At 36.7% G+C, this 20,691-nt stretch overlaps 1 protein-coding gene across 1 annotated transcript in view; it reads right to left on the bottom strand.

Annotated features, from left to right (window-relative positions):
- The window catches only part of MTX2 (metaxin 2), an 82,343-nt gene that overhangs the window by 39,805 nt on the left and 21,847 nt on the right, over positions 1 to 20,691 (bottom strand). The window contains exons 2-3 of the mRNA XM_047772942.1: positions 10,108 to 10,155; positions 9,096 to 9,142 (exon numbers count right to left, since the gene is read on the bottom strand). Coding sequence (XP_047628898.1) covers positions 9,096 to 9,142; positions 10,108 to 10,155 — 95 coding nt within the window. The remainder of the gene's footprint in view (positions 1 to 9,095; positions 9,143 to 10,107; positions 10,156 to 20,691) is intronic.

The following is a 20,691-nucleotide window of genomic DNA, read 5'->3' as shown; positions in this document are numbered from 1 at the left end:
CTTTTACTTTATGAATAATTTTTCAAAGTCATCTACCCTTCAGAACACAAGATCCATCAGTACATGATGACCATGCCTATCTTGTTCACTATCCTTGGCACACTATAGGTTCTCAATAAACATTTATTTGCTTAATGAATAAGCCACAGATATTCATAATAATAAATACAAACATACCTAAGTTCATAAAAAATAATAAGCTACAACAAAGATCAGCATTTCCTTATTTTACGGTACCAAAACTCACTATATTAAAAAGATCACTATAACTCCTGTTAAATTCAGAGTTATTTAGGCAAATGTAATAGGAATTCAACTTTTTAAAAATGAGCTATGCAGAAATCATCGGAATCTACAATTCAATAAACATAAAAAGCTTTAAACAGAACAAATTTGTTAGCAAAAACATGAAATGCTATTAAGAGCACATACGAAACAGATCACATCAGAGGAACAAGACCTTCCTTATGAACACAACCCTCACCTGAATACCACTTTTGGACTGACTCAATTTTAGATATATCAACATCTGACAGCTGTAGAAAAAAATTAAGTTCAGAAAGAAAGTAGCAAAAAAGATAACCAGAATGGGAAAAGACACAAACTTTTCCTGTTAGAATTAAATGTAAATAAAAGTAAATTGTAGGGTTAAAATTAAGCAAAAGTTATAAAATAGCCAAGGCACAGAAAGAATGTTTCTTGTAACCCAAGAACCTACTATAACAACATTACAACATTCACTCAACAAACAATTTGGGAGTAATGACAGGAAACTACTTTTCTTTTCTGAGTTCTTTTTTTTTTTGCTTTTTTAGGGCCACACCCTCAACATACAGGAGGTGCGCAGTCTAGGGGTCGAATCAGAGTCACAGCTGCTGGCCTACACCACAGCCACAGCAACACCAGATCTGAGCCGAGTCTGTGACCTACACCACAGCTCATGGCAACACCAGATCCTTAACCCACTGAGCAGAAGCCAGGGATCGAACCTGCAACCTCATGGTTCCTAGTCAGATTCGTTTCGGCTGTGCCACAATGGGAACTCCTTTTTTCTGAGTTCTCACAATGAATGTTATAAAGTTTTGTGATTTATAGATAAAATAAATATTCCCAATGGAGAAAAATAATAACAATTACAAAAAACCACTAAATTTAAGATTCAAATGTATCCATTTCATTTTAATAAACTAAGAGCAATGCAATATTAAATCATTTACCAATGAGCAACACAAACTACTTTCCTCTTCTTTATTCTAAAAACAAAATGAACAACTATTTGTCATATTAAGTTAAATATGGAACAATACTCTTCAATTGCACTTAAGCAATAAAATCGACATTGCTCACCATTAAAAGTATTAAAATAACTCAAAATTTCAAAGATTTTTCCTTAAGTTTTTAAAAGATTGAGTGCTTTACATTGATTAGGGCTGTGGAATTTAAGGGATTATAAATATAGCTTCTAAATGTATGTAAATTTAACATTAACAAAATTATCCAAATTCTAGATAGAGAACAGTCCATTTTCAGTCCAGCTATTACCAGCTATCCTTAGACAGCAGACCTCAGGTTTTCTTCTTCAGAACAAAGCTCCATTCATTTTATAATTAAATTTGAAATATTTTAGGTAAGAACTCACTAAGGACTATTCTAAAGCATGCAATTGCCATTTTCAGGGCACAAAATAAAAATGGTTCTGAATTTTAATTCATATCTTGTTTTACCAGGACACAAAGAAAAACCAGTGACAACAACTAAAGAATTATTTTCCACCTTACTGAAAAGACATGTCGTAAAATTAAAAACCATGAACAAATCTATCTACAAAATAATTCATTTTTTATATCAAACAGCTGCAGACCCCGTAATTGAAATAATGTATCTAAGGTTACAAATGAAAAGTGTTAGGTATCATTCTTGAAGTGACAGATTAAGTTCCTAATTCAGTTAAAGTAATAGCCATATTTGTAGTTTAACATAAATTAAGACCTTAATTATATTGTGACTATTTTAAACAAAATAATAAATTCCTTTGTACCTGGGAATGTAATTTATAGCATAGCCAGGTTCATTTTCCAAACCAATCTATTTCACACTGCAGAAATACTCTGGTATAACAGTATAATGTAATTCTTGTAGAATGTTGAAAGAGGAGATTCACTAAAAGCACAGAAGAGGTTTGAAGATAAATGAAGATGCTATTCATTCAAGGGTAATTTCATCTTAGAACTATATGAAAGATGTTTCGCTCACACAGGATAGTGTATAGCCTCAAATTTAAGTGTATTTTCAGCTCAAATATAATGCTACTAGATCGATTATGTTGATACTGTATATCTAATAATGAAGAATTCCAGCCTTTTTCTGTTTAAAAAATAGACTGTCATTTTTTTCCCTCTTACTGCTATGTCTTTATTTTCTGCTTAACAGCAACAAATTTTAAAATCCTGACTGCTATTTACTTACAGTTGATACTCTAACCTGGAATCTCTCAGAACTACAGGTGTGAAATTTTAGTAAGTTAAATAGATATATTTATACTAGCAAACCATTACCCTATAAAACCATTTTACATTATGTCACTAATTACTAAAACTGACAACTCTACTAGCCACTTAATTCTATTTTGAATATACTTCATCTTCACAAATCACATAAGACTAATTTAAATGTTTTCTATACACCATACCATTTATGTGTTGAGGGATAAATATTAATACTGAGAAGTTTTCTTTTTTTTCTTTTTTTGTCTTTTTGCTATTTCTTTGGGCCGCTCCCGCGGCATATGGAGGTTCCCAGGCTAGGCGTCGAATCAGAGCTGTAGCCCCCAGCCTACGCCAGAGCCACAACAACGCGGGATCCGAGCCACGTCTGCATTCTACACCACAGCTCACGGCAACACCGGATCATTAACCCACTGAGCAAGGGCAGGGACCGAACCCGCAACCTCATGGTTCCTAGTCGGATTCGTTAACCACTGTGCCACGACGGGAACTCCCTGAGAAGTTTTCTAATCTGATAAATTCTACTGTCAACTTAAGTTCACTGTTATCTTTTCTAAAGATGACATTTTATACATTTAAATCATTCCAGGTCTTATAAGCATTTATCACCAAAATGCTTTATAATACTCCTAGTATAAAAAAGGTAATGTAAAATAACACATTCAAGCAGAAGATTTACATTCAGTGATATCAAGGAAACCTCTGCAGCCTCCACTTTGCTCATTTTAGAATACTGAAAAGGATTCACTAAATTCTCTCTGCCCCTTAGCTTTCCTTCTCCTAATCCTGAAAGTGAACACAGAAGCCTCATTTTGCAGAAAATGATCAAAGTGGAAGGGATGAACATACTTAAAAACACTAAAATTGGAGTTCCTGCTGTGGTTCAGCGGGTTAAGGATCAGGCATTGTTGCTGCAGTGGCTCAGGTCACTGCTGTTGTGCGGTCTTGATCCCTGGTCTGGGAACCTCCACATGCTGCAGGCACAGCCAAAAAAAGAAAAAAGAAAAAGAAATCCTGCCAAAAAAAATTAAAAATAGATAGGTGCATTCCTATCTATTGTATTTATATCTGGTTTAAACTGGCACTTAGAAACTGCATATAACCAGAAACAAGATGTTTAAAGCAAAAAAAAATGTATCAAGCCAAAGTGAAAATTCAAAACCATTTCTTCTAAAATTGTTCAGGTTACCTGTCCAGTGTGACCATCTGAATGACACAAGTTTACAACAGCTATAATTTCATAAACACTACTGTTTCTCTAATGCAATAGCTGACCTGCAGTCCCAAAGGAGAGATACTCCTCTCTCCTGCTCTTCCCCAATCACTACATTAGAATGTTACCATTTAACCTCAAATTAATATGTTCACCTAAAAAGCATCATTTGCGAAAAGGAAAAAGCAAGGGTCAGCTAACTGTTTATCAACAGATCTGACATGTTAGTGTTCATAGCCCAGAATTAATGGGGCCTATAAACATGCTGACTTTTTTAATGATTAAAACATATTCAACAGAAAGAAAAAAAAATTTTTTTCTGCTGTGTTCCCTTTCATTTTTAGGGATTAAATATTTATTCACAAAGGGTAAGAAAAAAATAAGAATATTAAATAAAATAGGGATATTTCCTTTAACCTGACCTTAAATGTTATTCGTACTTGAAGTAAAAACTGAAGAAGTAAAAAGTAAGATTACTGAAAAAAAAAAAAAAAAGATTCTTCCATGCTGCATTCTAATAATCATCAATTCAAGACTTTCCAATAACTTTTACAATATTTAGATTAGGCCATACAAAAAAAAGGAAATAGGTTTCTTTTTAAGTTGGCTTCATAAATACTAAAAAAAATCCTTTCTAATCTACTAGAAAGACATTTAAAAAAATGTATATAAATCTTTGAAGTAAAAACGGTCATTAATTTAGCATTCAACATCATTTTGGAGTTCTACTGCTTTGACTTCTTTCAAAAGAATTTCCCATTTATTACCTAACTCCAACTTCATAATTACCCATAAGCTCTCAACTGAGTGACTTACACAATAAACACATTCAATAGATACTCAATTTTTTTTTCTTTTTCAGCCACCCCACAGCATATGGAGTTCCCTATCCGACCTATGCCGCAGATGTGCCAATGCCAGATCCCCAACCCACTATGCCAGGCTGGGATTGAACCTGCATCACAGTGCTCCAGAGATGCCACCAATCCTATTGTAGGATCCAAGAGTAAGAACTCCTACATGCTGAATTTTAAAACAAACCTTATTCATTATTATTAAAATAAATGTTGTTTGAATTAAAGCATTCTATATTAACAAATTTTAGGTATGGAATGAAAGAATGATTATAAACTCTTAATGCTTATACAAATTCAAATGCGTCCAAAAATAATTCTTACACCTAACTTTAACTTGAATTACTTTGGTGTTTTTAGGCAATATAAAGCCTACAAGCCTCCATTGTTCCTGCTGACACTGATTGTGTCCTTCTGTCAAAGAATCAGGAGAGAAGGAAATAGTAATCAACATTTACTGCATATTTACAATATGCCAGATGATTTCTAAATGCTTTTATATATGTGTGTGATATTATTTTTTAATACACTCAATCCTCATGAAACCCGGTAGGATAACTTACATCTTCGTGTTACAGATGAGGAAACTTGAAACAAAGAGTAACGTTTAAGGTACTAGGAACAGAGACCAACTACCCATTTCATTTGTGGAATCTGCTATAAAAGACAACATATACTGTAAAGACATAAACTTCTTGAAGAAAAGTCAAATAAAACATTTTCTACAGAAAACACTGAAGTTCATATATACAGCTCATACTATATTTCTAGACATGTGATATCCAATATAAGCTACACATGGCTACTGAGTAGCTGAAATGTGGCAGACACAAACTGAGATGTGCTATAAGTGTAAAATACATATCAGATTTTGAACTCAGGGAGTTCCTGTCGTGGCTCAGTGGTTAACGAATCCGACTAGGAACCATGAGGTTTCGGGTTCGATCCCTGGTCTTGCTCAGTGGGTTAAGGATCCGGTGTTGCCGTGAGCTGTGGCGTAGGCCAGCAGCAACAGCTCCAATTGGACCCCTGGCCTGGGAACCTCAATATGCCGCAGGAGTGGCTTTAGAAAAGACAAAAAAAAAAAAAAAAGATCTTGAACTCAATATAAAAAAAACAAAAGACATCCCATTAATAAATTCTCTGTTGATCACATGTTAAAATGATAATATTTGATAATATAAAATAAAATATATTAATTTCACCTGTTTCTTTTTACTTCTTTTAGTGGAGCTACTAGAAAATTTTAAACTACATATGTGGGCAACATTATAGACATTGTATATATGTCGGACAGTTGGTTTAGGTTTAGGGGATGGGAGAATAGTAACAGAATTGTTATCAAACTTCTTTTCACAATCAATACAAGATTCAAAGTGGAAGTATCATTATGAAAAAGAAGATTTCTCTTCCCTGTGCTTGTGTGTGTATGTGTGTGTGTGCGTGTGTGTGTGCATATCGTATATATATACAAACACATTGCTCATGAGAACCAGAGGAACACGCTACTCTATTACTTCACGACATTCAACATAACCAGACTACTTTATAACTAGGCAAACATTTCAGGTAATACCAATACTGTGTGCATGAGAGAAGGAAAGTAAATGTAAGAGGAAATAATAGCCATGAAGAGAAAAATTTATTTTCTTTTAAACTGAAATCATAAAGGTTCCTTTAACCCCCTTCCCTCCCGCCCCTGAAAATCTAATCACTTAGTTTCAGGAATATAATAAATGTTAAGTCCATGGGGTAAGTAAAATTTAAATTTCCTGATGGTTTAACTGACAGACTATTAAAATATCTGATGCTTGGTATCTGGTATCTTCTAGAAAATATCCAGTTTATGGATACCTGTCACATTGTTTTGATCAATTTTATACATTTAACTGATTCTTCTAAATGGATACTGGTCCACTATACAGAAGAAAATTACTCCATAAAGTTTACATCAGATATCTAGAAAAGTCACATTTATAGTCATGGCTACTATCAGCTGTCAAGTCAAAGAATATTGAAGAAAACCAAGAAATTTTAATATATACTGGTTAATTTATCATCTAAGTGACATATGTGGATAACAAAAAAATTAAAACGGTTAGGCAAAATTCTGCATTTTAAAAGGTTATTTCCTGGTTTTATTTTTAATTGCAACTATGATTTGAGATGCCATGGTAAGAAAGTAAATTAATAGGAATTATAAAAACAGATTACTAAATAAGATATACACTTAGGTTTCTTTTTTCTTTCCTTCCCCAGATTATTTAAAATGTTAACTTTTTTTTTAATGGTAGTAAACTAATATCTTGGTTTGTGCTGAAAACTAGTTAAACCATCTATTCTAGGGTTGACACCATTTACATTGGGGGCTGGATAATTCTTTGCTGTGAAGGGTATGTTGGGGGCACTGTAAGATGTTTAACAGCATCTCTGGCATCTACTCAAGAGACACCAAAAGCAGCCTCCCCAATTGTTGTGAGAATCAAAAATGTCTAGGAGTTCCCATCGTGGCGCAGCGGAAACGAATCCGACTAGGAACCATGAGGTTGCAGGTTCGATCCCTGGCCTCGCTCAGTGGGTTAAAGATCTGGCATTGCCGTGAGCTGTGGTGTAGGTCACAGACTCAGCTCGGATCTGGCTTTGCTGTGGCTCTGGCGTAGGCCAGCAGCAACAGCTCTGATTAGACCCCTAGCCTGGGAACCTCCATATGCTGCGGGTACAGCCCTGAAAAGACCAAAGACAAAAAAAGAAAAAAGAAAAAAAAAAGAAATCTAAACACCGTCCAGTGTCCACTGTGGGGTAATCCTCCCTCAATTAAGAACCACTGGTCTATTCCTACCTGAAATAACCCTCCTATTTGGTGAAAATTACTTCAGTACTTCCTAAACTACTATTCTTTAGTTTTAGAGGCTCTTCACAGGGGATCCCGGATAGCACAAACAAACATTATACAAACATTATACAGAGTGACCTGGGTACATTTTTACTTACGTGTGCACTAAAATATTTTCTGGAGAAATATTCCATAGCTTTTATGGGAGCCTAAAAAAGTTATCCCAAAAATGGTAACTAAAAAAGGGCTAAGAATTAGTGCTTAACTAAAATATTCACTGTTCCCTGAAGCCATCTTTTCAAAAACATAAAGATTTAAGATACTATTTCATACACAGCAAACAATTTACTTGTGCTATCAGTTATCAAGCAAAATTGCTTTTACCACACTTACAAACCCTTCATTCAACAAATATTTACTGAGTACATTTTTACACTAGGCACTATATCATCAATATTTGAAAACTAAACTTAAATTCCATGTCCCTTACCCTGACCAAAAAAAAAAAAAAAAGGCAGCATTTATTAAATATAACCAACTGAGAATTTCTGCTTCTCAAAAGTTAACCTAAGAAAGAAAATATACTAGCTATAATACTACTGTCTAAAGATATAGTAAATATATTCTTGGTAAAAATATATAAAATAAATCTTCTATATAAAGAAACTTAAACATATTCATACAAATAAATTATTGTCCAAACACATTTCTTTCCATCTTTTCCTTCTTGCCTTGCCTTAAACAAAATTAAAATGTACTGAATGACATACTATGTGTATCAGACACAGTTATTAGGCCCAGAGGACACCAAGTTGAATTAAATAAAAAAAGATGACCAAGTGCCTAGCATCGTGCTTAGAAATGCAGCAAAAGTAGTCCCTTTTCTTCCTTTTCTTTCTGTCCTCAAGAAGTTCACAATCTTATCTTCAACAAATGTCACGTTTTAGATTTCTCTTTTAAGTTATATTTTAGGTGCTGCACCATAAAATCCTCTTCGTGATTCAAACTATGTTAGCTAACCAAGTAAACAGACGCTAAATATGCAGAATGTCTGCATAAATTCCATAATCTACAAAAACACTTCTCTCTTTTTAAAGCAAACAATCCAAGTATCCTATTCTTACAGTGAAGAAACTTTACAGGGCCACTAATCTTTTGGATTACAGTACTGTGATATATAACTTGAAGAGCTATTACATTCAATAAGTGATCTGGGGATAATAGACACTAATGTAATCAATATTTATATAAGGAGTGGCTGGAGAAGAATATGTCTATTTTATGATTATCAAATGGATTAAGGCTAGAATAAGTACAATGAGAGAATGATGGTTAAAACTATATGGTGAGTAAATCTTTATAAATAAGTCAGAAAATAATTTTGTACCTATAAACGAATATATCATCCCAAATAACCAATACCATCATATCAAGCCAAAAGCAAAATAACTAATAGAGAATGCACCTAAAAGTGATATTTATAAAAAGAATGAATAATGAAGATTTTTGTATCTATTTTATACAGACAACAATTATCTGAATAATATTACATAACAAAATTACACTTCACAGAAGAGATGTCATATTGATAATGATAAATCACATAAAAATTTTCAACATACAGTATCAGGCTGGAGAGGAAAAAAACTGCAACTCAAAATTTTAAAATATTACATTATTTACATATTTACCTGCACAGCAAGAGAAGCTGCATTATCAGAAAGCAAAATTTGCTCCCCTGTGGAAATACAATGAAAAGTCTTCGTCAAAAGCATGACTGCTAAACAAGTAAAATACATTTATAAATGTTTTTATTAAAAAAAAAACTATTCCTATTTCTAAAAAAGAAAATGTAATCATGAAGTTCTATATAATTCCCCTGTGCGTCTAATTTTGATTAAATTATCACAGTATGTAAATAACAATGAAACAAGACTGTTTGCTCTAAAACTATTTGATCAGCAATATGTAATTAAAATCGCTCACTGAAAAACAAATTCATCGTTCAAGTTTTCAAGAAATAGTCCTCTTCTTTCCATTAAAATTAAGTAAAATAGTATCTCTGCCCAAACCTCTCTAGTTAAAAGTAAAAGCATTCAAAATCATATAAAGGCAGCTTACAGTTAATATTGCACAGTGTGTCTAGGTCTGTCACACAAAAGAAAGATGACAAGTTCGCTGCAATAAAAATTCCATGCTTAGAAGACTAGGGCTGCTGCCTATTAGTCTTCATTACTTTGCAGTCTTCTGACAACTGTAGCAGGCTGCTGAGCCCCAAATGGGGTCCATAATGTGATCTGATGATATATGAAGAGCTGCTAAAGGGAGCCTGAACCATCCTAGCCTATACATTTTAACAGTTCCTTTTTACTGAGAGCCCACTTTACCACAGGACTTCAAAAATCTGCTGTGTCAGCTATTGGTGCAGTAAATCTGCCAACTGCTCCTGCAACCACATCATTTTACACTGCCTACAACAGCCAATATAATGAGTCAATAATAAACTAAGGACCTTATTGGCCATGAATAGTTGGTTTATACTGGCAGATACAAGTTTAAGTAAAACCTTCTAGACAAATTACAGAAGAAAATCCCTTTTTTATGTTTTATGTTCTCTTTGCAGTAAATTATGTTATTGAAGGGTGTTTTTGGCAATAAATATATTTTGATACAAAGCCATTTTTAACTGAGAAAAGTACCTACCTTTCAGCTGCTGATATAATGTAGCATTTTCAGGCCAAGGTTCTGCAGCTGTGGAAATACAGCCATTACAATTAGGCACATGAGGCAAAAACATACCAATAACCAAGCAAATTAATAATCACATATATTTGTCTAGAACATTTAAAGCCAATGTCAAATATACCTTAAATATGGCAACTAGTCACACTACTTTAGATTTTCTAGGAACAGGCTAGAAAACTTATTTTAAAGGAATGCCTGATGGTAATCTGATTTTCATGGGGAGGATGTGGAAGACATCTCACCCAATTAAAAATGAAAATTTTAAACATAAAACAGCGTATGTGCTATTATTACTTTAGTCTCCTTCAAACACAGAAATATCCAAAATGCTACTCACACATATAAAAAGATACTGAATTTAGGTTCACTATCAAAACTAAAAGTGAAACAATATTTATATTTTACTGTAAGCATTTAATAAAGTGAATTTTCAAAACACAACACTGTATATGAAAGAATCAAATATATATGTATCAGGCTATGCATCTTTCCTTACAAGCTGGTAGTATTTAAACAGAGGAATCCTGTTGTAGTCTGTATTTCATTGCCTTGACCTCAAGAATACCATCTCACAAAAACAAAGGGAAGTAACATGATGAAGCAGTAAGTATCTACAAAGTGAAATAAAGCTAGTAAAGCTAACTTTAGGCCTGAAGCCAGGCTTGACCTTGACTCTTAACCTCTCATTGAGAGAAGACTCCAGCTACAAAGAGAATACCAGCAACCTACCAGTGCTTGGAAAAAGTACTAGATCTGAATTCTGTCTAATCAGCTGCACTTAAAAAGCAATGCCTCCACTGTCACAACACACAGGAAATCATCTGCTCAGTTCTTCTTTGTGAAAGCCATAAAATAAAACATCAGCATCAGCAATTCTAACACTCTAACTGAATCTACTCTCAGCAAGAAAGTCAAATATATCAATTTGATAATAATTGGTATTTTTCTTACTGTGTTTAAACTAATACAGTCTCTGTGACAGAGCAACAAATTATTTTAATATACACTTCTATGTGGTTTTTTTAAAAAAATTTATATACATGAATTTTTTTTTCTTAAGACCGTTTAAGATGAACTAAAATAGTCTTAGGTGTGGGAAGGAGGGGTGGACCCCTTAATTTGTTTTTACTTCCACTTCAGAATGTAAAAAAAAAAACTGCTAGCATTATTATGAATTATAAATGCTACTTTTGGTTTGGTTTGGGATACACTAAATTAAACAAACTCATACTTAGGTATAATACCATGAAATTATCAAGCAAATAATGGACCATACATAGTTCTGTACACTGTTACCCACAATATTACAGAACCTCCCTCGACTTACTGTGGAGCTACATCCTGATAAACACACTGTAAACTGAAAATATTTTAAGTTGAAAATGCACTGCATACATCTTACCTACCGAGCATCACAGCCTGGCCTCGCCTACCTTAAATGTGCTCAGAGAACTTATGTTAGCTTACCAATGGGCAAAGTCATCTAACACAAAGCCTATTTTATAATAAAGTGCTGACTATCTCAAGAAATTTTTTGAATACTGTACTGGATGTGAAAAACAATGGTTTTCTGGGTACAGGATAGTTGTTAAGTGTATCGGTTGTTTACCCTTGTGATTTCGCTACTTCCTTCCTGACTGACTGGGAGCTGTAGCTCCCTGCTACTGCCCAGCATCAAGAGTATCTCACCATATTATCACTAGCCCAGGTACAGACAAAAATTCGCAATTTGAAGTCCAGTTTCCATTGAATGTGTGTCACTCTTGCACCATCGTAAAGTTGGAAAATTGCAAGTCAAACCATTGAGAAAGAGATCGTCTACATACATATACGTAAAGGTTACCAAATTTCAACTCGAACACCAAAAAGGTAGTGCAACTAAATATCTATATGTCACTGTAAACTTTTTAACTAAGTAAAATTTCAGTAAGAACCCATTTATCCTGCTTAGCATTTTTCAAATAAAAATCAAGGAAACAAAAACAAGCTGACATCAGCAAATTTCTCAAAAATAACCGTTTAGGATAAACTGGTCAGCACACCTACACTGTTTACATGAGAAACAACACAATGAGACTCATTCTGTTAAGATCCTATATCATCAGAGATGCAATTATATGCATTATATTAATCTTATTAAAGCAATAAAGCATAGGAATAAAATTTACAAAAGTTTTAAAGATACTGAAATAAAGTTCCTTGAGGGTACAAGTGTGTCATATGCAACCGTGTATACCACACTGTGCCATGTTTTGCATACAGCTGGTGTTCATTAATTGTGAATGTAAAGAAAGAAAAGAGATATTTAATTAAACCTACCACTCAATTCCTTAAACATTCTGACTAATCAGTTTTACTGAACCTAATACTATCAACTATGTTAAAGTAATAGGGTGTTCTAATTAAATATTCTGGTGATTTTAACTTTTAGTTAACTATTTTGTGTACATACTAGACAAGAATTACAAATTTTAAAGAGAATAACATATTTAGCATTAAATATATGCTGAATATAATGTAAGTGTTCTTTGTTAAATTAGAATCTACATCACTCTTCTGCAGTGTCACAGAGTTCTCACATGAATAGGAACTTAAGCGTTCTGTAATTCCAGTCAAAAGTTCAGTTATCATCATCTCCATGGATTTTCCTGATCTAACATGACATATGCAAAACAAATCTTACAACATATTACCTGACTGTAAATAAGAATATAGAAGTTGGAGTGTCCGTCGTGGCGCAGTGATTAACGAATCCAACTAGGAACCATGAGGTTGCGGGTTCGGTCCCTGCCCTTGCTCAGTGGGTTAACGATCCTACCGATCCAGCGTTGCCGTGAGCTGTGGTGTAGGTTGCAGACGCGGCTCGGATCCTGCGTTGCTGTGGCTCTGGCGTAGGCCGGTGGCTACAGCTCCGATTCAACCCCTAGCCTGGGAACCTCCATATGCCGTGGGAGCAGCCCAAGAAATAGCAACAACAACAACAACAACAAAAGACAAAAAAAAAAAAAAAGAATATAGAAGTTACCTACAAATACTAAAAGCTCTGTTATTAAGAACCTAAAGCTAGAAGTAGATGTGACACAGAGTGTATTTTCCTTGATCCAAGATACAAACTATAAGAGTTCCCTGGTGATCTAGTGTTTAAGGATGATCTGGTGTTGTCACCACTGTGGCAGAGTCAATCCTTGACCCAGGAACTTTCACATGCTATGGGTGAAACCAAAAAAAAAAAAGAAAGAAAGAAAGAAAAAAGATACAAACCATTTTCCAACTCAGAATTTTTTTTTTTTTTTTTTGCTTTTTAGGGCTGCACCTGTGGCATATGGAAGTTCCCAGGCTGGGGGTCAAATCAGAGCTACAGCTGCCAGCCTACACCACAGCGATGCCAGATCCAAGCCACGTCTGTGGCCTACACCACAGCTCACAGCAACACTTAACCCACTGAGTGATGTCAGGGATTGAACCCACATCCTCATGGATCCTAGTTGGGTTCATTAAACACTGAGCCATGAAGGGAACTCCCCTGCAGTCAGAAAGTATTATTAACAATAAATTCTCAGAAAGTAACTGCCAAAACATTTGATGTTATCTTCACAAACAGAATCTATTGTTTAAAAAGAAAGCAGTTCCCTGGTGGCCCAGTGGGCTAAAGATCCCATACTGTCACTGCTATGGCTCTGGTTACTGCCAGGGTGCAGGTTCAATCCCTGGCCTGGGAACTCCCACATGCCACAAGCATAGCCAAAAGCGGGAGAGGGGTGGAGAGAAAGCAAGTAGGCTGATATAAACCTATATAACCATGCTATTTTAGCTGCCTTCTAGATTTCCACTGCATCCATAGACCAGGAAGCAAGAAATGGCAGAGTATGCAGGGAATGCCTGGCTGCCTATTTCGCCCAGGAGCAGCTCAGAGTATATAAACATCACTGATTTAAGTATATCACCTATATGAACCAGCTTAAATAATTACATTTAAGCATGACATTGAAGAAGAAATGGTTGGCATGTTATTCAATACAGACTACAGTGAAAATCCTAAGTTGTGTGGCATGGCAATGTACCTACAAATCAACCATGCAGGTATCTTTCTAGGAAATGAGCCTTTATAAGTCCATGAATCATGAACATTATCCACACATAACAAAGTAAAAGCCTATTCCTTGGTTTGGGTAATATTAATGCCTTTTCATTGAGAATATGCCTCTCAGGGGGAAGAAGGACTCCAAAAATAAAATTTCTCTCCACTCCTCTTTGCCAAGGTCAAGAAAATCAATACCCACCCTTGTCCTGATCATATGTAAAAGGGAGGAATATTAAGAATTCAAAATGATAGTATTAACAATAGACCTTAAAAATCTGTAGCATTTAGGAGTTCCTGTCGTGGCTCAGTGGAAACAAATCTGACTAGTATCCATGGGGTCGCAAGTTCAATCCCTGGCCTCACTCACAGTGGGTTAAGGATCTGGCGTTGCCATGAACTATAGTGTAGGTCAAAGATGCGGCTTGGATCTGGCATTGCTGTGGCTGTGGTATAGGCCAGCAGCTACAGCTCCAAATTTATATGGAACCATAAAAGATCCAGAATGGCCAAAACACTTCTGGGGAAAAAAAAAAAAAAAAAAAAAACAAAGCAGGAGGCATAACTCTCCCAGACTTCAGACAATATTACAAAACTACAGAAATCAAGATAGTGTGGTACTGGTACAAAAACCAACATTTAGCATATGGATTGCCAGCACAGAATAGAGAGCCTAGAAATAAACCCAAACACCCACAGTCAATCTTCAACAAAAGAGGAAAGAATATACAAAATGAGAAAAAAAATTCTCCTCAGCAAGGGGTACTAAAACCAGTGGATAGGTCCCTAAAAATCAATGAAACTAGAACATACTCCCACACCATGCACAAAAATAAACTCAAAATGACTTAAAGATTTAAACATAAGACATGGCACCATAAAACTCCTAGAAGACATCACAAGCAAAACATTCTCTGACATAAATTGTCCCAATGTTTCTTACATCAGTCTCCAAAGGCAAAAGACATAAAAACAAAAATAAACAAATGGGACCTGATCAAACTTACAAGCTTCTGCACAGCAAAGGAAACCACTTTTTAAAGGAAAGAAAAGACAAGCTACCAAGTGGGAGAAAATATTTGCAAACAATGCAACTAACAATAGCTTAATCTGCAAAATATACCAACAACTCTTACAATTCAACAACAACAAAAACAATCCAAGCAAAAAAATAGGCAGAAGACCTAAACAGACATTTCTCCAAGGAAGACATACAGAAAGCTCCCTTGTGATGCAGCGGGTTAATAATCTAGCATTGTCACTACAGTGGCTTGGGTTGATGCTGTGATGTGGCTTCAATCCCTGGCCTGGGAACTTTCACATGCCACAGGCATGGCCAAAGGAAAAAAAAAAAAAAAGAACACACACAGATGGCCAGTAGGCACACGAAAAGATGCTCAACATCACTAATTATTAGAGAAATGCAAATCAAAACTACTATGAGGTACAACCTCACACTGGTCTGAATAACCATTATTAAAACGTCTACAAATAGCAAATGTGAGAAAAGAGCCTATGCCACAGCTACAGCAACACCAGATCTGAGCCGCACCTTCAAACTACACAACACAACACAAACATGGCAACACCAGATCCTTAACCCACTGAGTAAGGCCAGAGATTGAACCTGCAACTTCGTGGTTGTAAATCAACTATACTTTATTTTGAAAAATTCACTGAAGCTACTCCAGAAGAGGAGGCCACATCAAGAGATAGGAGGGGTGATTTCATGATATAAACAACCCCATACCTCCAGGGTGGGACGCTCCACAGACTGAAAACTAACTGGTTCACAGAGACTCACCTACAGGAGTGAGAGTTCTGAGCCCCACATCAAACCCTCACGTGCGGGGATCCGGCACTGGGAGAAAGAGCCCCTGGAGCATCTGGCATGGAAGGCCAGTGGGGCTTGTGCGCAGGAGCTCCGCAGGACTGGGGGAAACGGAGACCCCATTCTTAAAAGGCGCACACGGACTTTCACGTGCACTGGGTCCCAGGGCAGAGCGAGGTCTCCATAGGAATCTGGGTCAAACCTGACTGCAGTTCTGGGAGGACATCCTGGGAAAACAGGGGTGAATGTGGCTTGTTGTGAGGGAAGGACACTGAAGGCAAAGCTCTCGGGAATATTCAGCAGATGCCTTTCTCTGGAGGGGCCATTTTGGGAAAATCTGGCCCCACCTGTCAGTCAGCCCTGAGAAGCCCCAGGGCAAACAACAATCCAGGTGGGATCACAGCCCCACCCCCTCAGGAAACAGGCTGCCTAAAGACCCCTCAGGCACACAGCTGCCTCTAATCCCATCCAGAGACCAAGCCCCAACCACCAGAGGGATTAGAATCAGCTCCACCCACCAGTGGGCAGGCATCAGCCCCCTGCCCCCCCATCAGGAAGCCTACAGCAAGCCCCCACACTGACTTCAGCCACAAGGGGGGCAGACACCAGAAGTAAGAGAGGCTACAACTCTAGTATCTGCAAAAAGGCCACCACACCAAAAACCTATAAAAATGAAAAGACAGAGAACTATAACTCAGATGAGGGAGAAAGGAAAAACCCCAGAACATCAGCTAAGTGATCAGGAGATTCTCAGCCTCCAGGAAAAAGACTTTAGATTGTTGATGCTGAAGATGATGCAAGACACTGGAAATAAACTGGAGGCAAAGATGGATAACTTACAGGAAACAATGACCAAAGAGATACAAGATATAAAACTTAAACAAGAAGAGATGCAAAATACAATAACCAAAATAAAACATTCACTAGAGGCAGCCAACAGCAGAACACAGGAGTCAGGAGAACGAATAAGCGAGGTGGAGGACAGATTAGTGGAAATTACGGATGTGGAACAGAAAAGAGAAAAAAGATTGAAAAGAAATGAAGAGCGTCTCAGAGAACTCTGGGACAACGTGAAACGCAACAACACCCGTATTATAGGGATGCCAGAAGGAGAAGAGAGAGAGAAGGGGACAGAAAAAACAGTCCAAGAGATAATAGCCGAAAACTTCCCTCACATGGGAAAGGAACCACTCCCTCAAATCCAGGAAGCACAACGAGTACCATATAAAATAAACCCAAGGAGGAACACACCGAGACACATGTTAATCGAACTGACCAAAATTAAAGACAAAGAGAAAATCTTGAAAGCAGCTAGGGAAAAGAAACAAGTAACATACAAGGGAACCCCAATAAGGTTATCAGCAGATTTTTCAGCTGGCCAGAAGGGAGTGGCATGATACACTTAACGTGATGAAAGGAAAAAACCTCCAACCAAGATCACTCTACCCAGCAAGGCTCTCATTCAGATTTGAAGGAGAAATCAAAACCTTCACAGATAAGCAAACCCGTTGAGAGAATTCAGCAACACTAAACCAGCCTTACAACAAATACTAAAGGAACTTCTCTAGGCAGAAAAGAAAAGGCTGCAACAGGAAACAAAAATTCCACAAATGACAAGGCTCACCAGTAAAGGTATGAAATCATCCATGCACAATTACACCACCAAAATCAGAAATCATGAGAAGAGGTGGGTACAGATGCAGGACACTGGAGATGAACTTGCAATTAAGAGACCATCAACTTAAAACAATCTCATATACATATAGACTCTTACAGCAAAACTTCAGAATAACTGCAAACCAAAAATCCACAACTGATACGCAAACAAGGAATCTCTGGAGAAGAAATATATCTCATAGTAAATAAGTGCATAATCCACCATGAAGGGGGTCATTTGCCATCATTCTTGGAATGCTGACGTCTTCTTACATCTGATTCTGATTTCCTCTCCATCAAAGAACTTATGATAATTATAATTAAATAATGCAACTGTACAATTAAATAATACAGTTCTAAAAAAAAAAAATTTCACTGAAGCCCAAGGAATTAAAAATAAAATACGCTTACTGAACTTAAGAATCTGCAGCATTTAAAAAGAAAAAACTTTTTAAAATAATAAAACATTTTTTATTTCTTACTAGTTTTACTTCAACCTAAAACTTTAGATCATAGACTAATTCAATAGTGAATAAAATTTCATAACTCACTTATCCTATTTTCAATTTCTACCACCAAAAGCACTTCCTGATGTGAAAAGCCTTTTTAAACTTACCTTAGGGGAGGGCCAGCCTTAGAATAAATATAGAAGGTTAGACTAAACGTTTCTGAAAAGGAGGCTGATAGAAAATGGGGATTGAGGGAGAACGTTGTCCAAAGCTTTCAAGGTGCAAGTTATTGGTATTATTAGCATATATCAAAAGTAAATTTTATGCTTAAGTCACATCAATAGCTTTTGGTTTTTGTCTGCACTTGTGGCATGTGAAGTTTCCCAGGATAGGCGTCGAATAGGAGCTACAGCTGCTGGCCTACGCCATAGCCACAGCAACACCAGATCCTTAACTCACTGATTGAGGCCAGGGATTGAACTGGCAACCTCACGGTTCCTAGTCAGATTCATTTGCACTGCACCATGATGGGAACTCCAGTCACATCAATAGTTTGTGTGGCTCTTGGAATAAAGATCAACTTGGCCTTGCATATCATCTGTTCTACCTCCCTGGCCTCATCATTCCTCTCCACCCACTCTGTACACCAGCAACACTGGCCTTCACCCAGCTTCTGATGCATCACCTTCCTTCCTACCCCAGAGATTCATCTGAGCTGTGTCCTCTACCTTGGAGCCATCTTCCCCTCCTATTGTACATATTCTCACATTTCAGCAAAAATATCACTTCCTCATATTGGGCCAGCTTCGCAGACATACAACCTGAGTGGGTGCACAGAGCCTGTACTTAGAAGGGCCCCATGCTTGGTTAATGTTCTGTTGTGGCAGTCTTGGAATTCTTTTAAACAAGAACCCTCACACTTTCATTATGCACTGGGCCCTACCAATTGTGTAGCTGGTCCTGTCCTCAGGGAAGACTTTGGTGACCTCTCTGAAGGGAACTAAACCCTCTCTTTTCAAGCTTCTCTTTTCACGGAGGAGCACTGGCACACTCCTTTGTACCACTAACCATAGTCCACATTTTGCATGGATTTGAGGATTATTTATCTCTCCTACTAGAACATAAGCACCATGAATCCAGTGTTCAGGTCTGATTTTTGCTTACCACTTCATTCCTAAACTTAGCACCAAACCAGCAATCAGTAAATGCTGGGTGAATAAACGTTTGTGTTTATTCTTACCACCAACATTACTGTTATGATTTTGTACTCTTAGGCTAAGAATGCATCAGGGAACATAAGAAAATTACACAACATCACAAAAAAAGGGAAACTTTCACCCAGAGAATTCCAATACTACAACCAAAAACACAACTATAAAAATATTAAACAGTGGCCTAAAATAGCTGGCAGACTCTAATCCTGTAAGTTTACCCAGGCACTGACCCTAAAACTGGAAATTTGTTTCTATGTTTTATATCAAATACATAATTTTCATTGAATATTACTGTTGTAACACCACTAAGATAACACACGTCCCACAACCATCTAACAAGTGATCTCACTAGTCCCCTTTACACATTTTTTTTTTTTTTGTAATTCTAACCTTGGGACCACCATTTTTTAAAATCTCATGTCCCCATCAATAAAATATTTGAGTATGCAGACTCAAACAGATTTGGAAACCATATGGCTGGTATTTCTAAGCTAATGAATCATGTACATTATAAAACATACACAAGAAAAGGGTTAAAAAATAAATTGCGGACCTCCCATTTTGGCTCAGCAGAAACAAACCCAACTAGTACCCATGAGGACACAGATTCGATCCCTGGTCTCACTCAGTGGCTTAAGGATCCAGTGTTGCCGTGAGCCATGGTGTAGGTCACATACACACAGCTCAGACCCTGCATTGCTGTCTCTTAGGCCAGCAGCTGCAGCTCTGATTTGACCCCTAGCCTGGGAACTTGCACATGCCATGGGTGCAGCCAAAAAAAAATGGAAATCAAAGTTCCAATATTTTCTTCCTGTACTTCAAAAGACTGTCTTGAACAAAACGGTGTATATACCTCATTCCACTTTGGAAAACACTGTTCTAATTAACTATTTATGTGAAGTTTCAGCAGGGAACCCAGCCATTCACATACCTTTGAACAAAGAAGAGTCCTCCACTATTCGAGTGAAATTGTCCTTTTTTTTTTCTTCCTTTTTTGGCCCCCCACAGCATTTGGAAGTTCCTGGGCCAGGGACAGCCCCTGAGCCGGAGCTGTGACCTACATCACAGCTGCAGCAACACCAGATCCTTAACTCACTGAGCTGTGCCAGAGACTGAACTGGTGCCACCACAGAGACAAGCTGGATCATTAAACCACTGCGCCAGAGGAGGAACTCCTGAAATCATCTTTTTTGACCATGAAAAAAGCTTGGAAATAACACACATGAATTAATGAAGAAGGGGGATACTTGCCTATGATGCAATTTACTTAATAACAGAAACTTCGTATCCCACCAGATTACCTAAAATGTCTCC

This window comes from Phacochoerus africanus, chromosome 3 (assembly GCF_016906955.1).
Source record: "Phacochoerus africanus isolate WHEZ1 chromosome 3, ROS_Pafr_v1, whole genome shotgun sequence".
Taxonomy (NCBI): domain Eukaryota; kingdom Metazoa; phylum Chordata; class Mammalia; order Artiodactyla; family Suidae; genus Phacochoerus; species Phacochoerus africanus.
The sequence above is the reverse complement of the archived record's forward strand: the minus strand, read 5'-3'. Positions and strand labels throughout refer to the sequence as shown.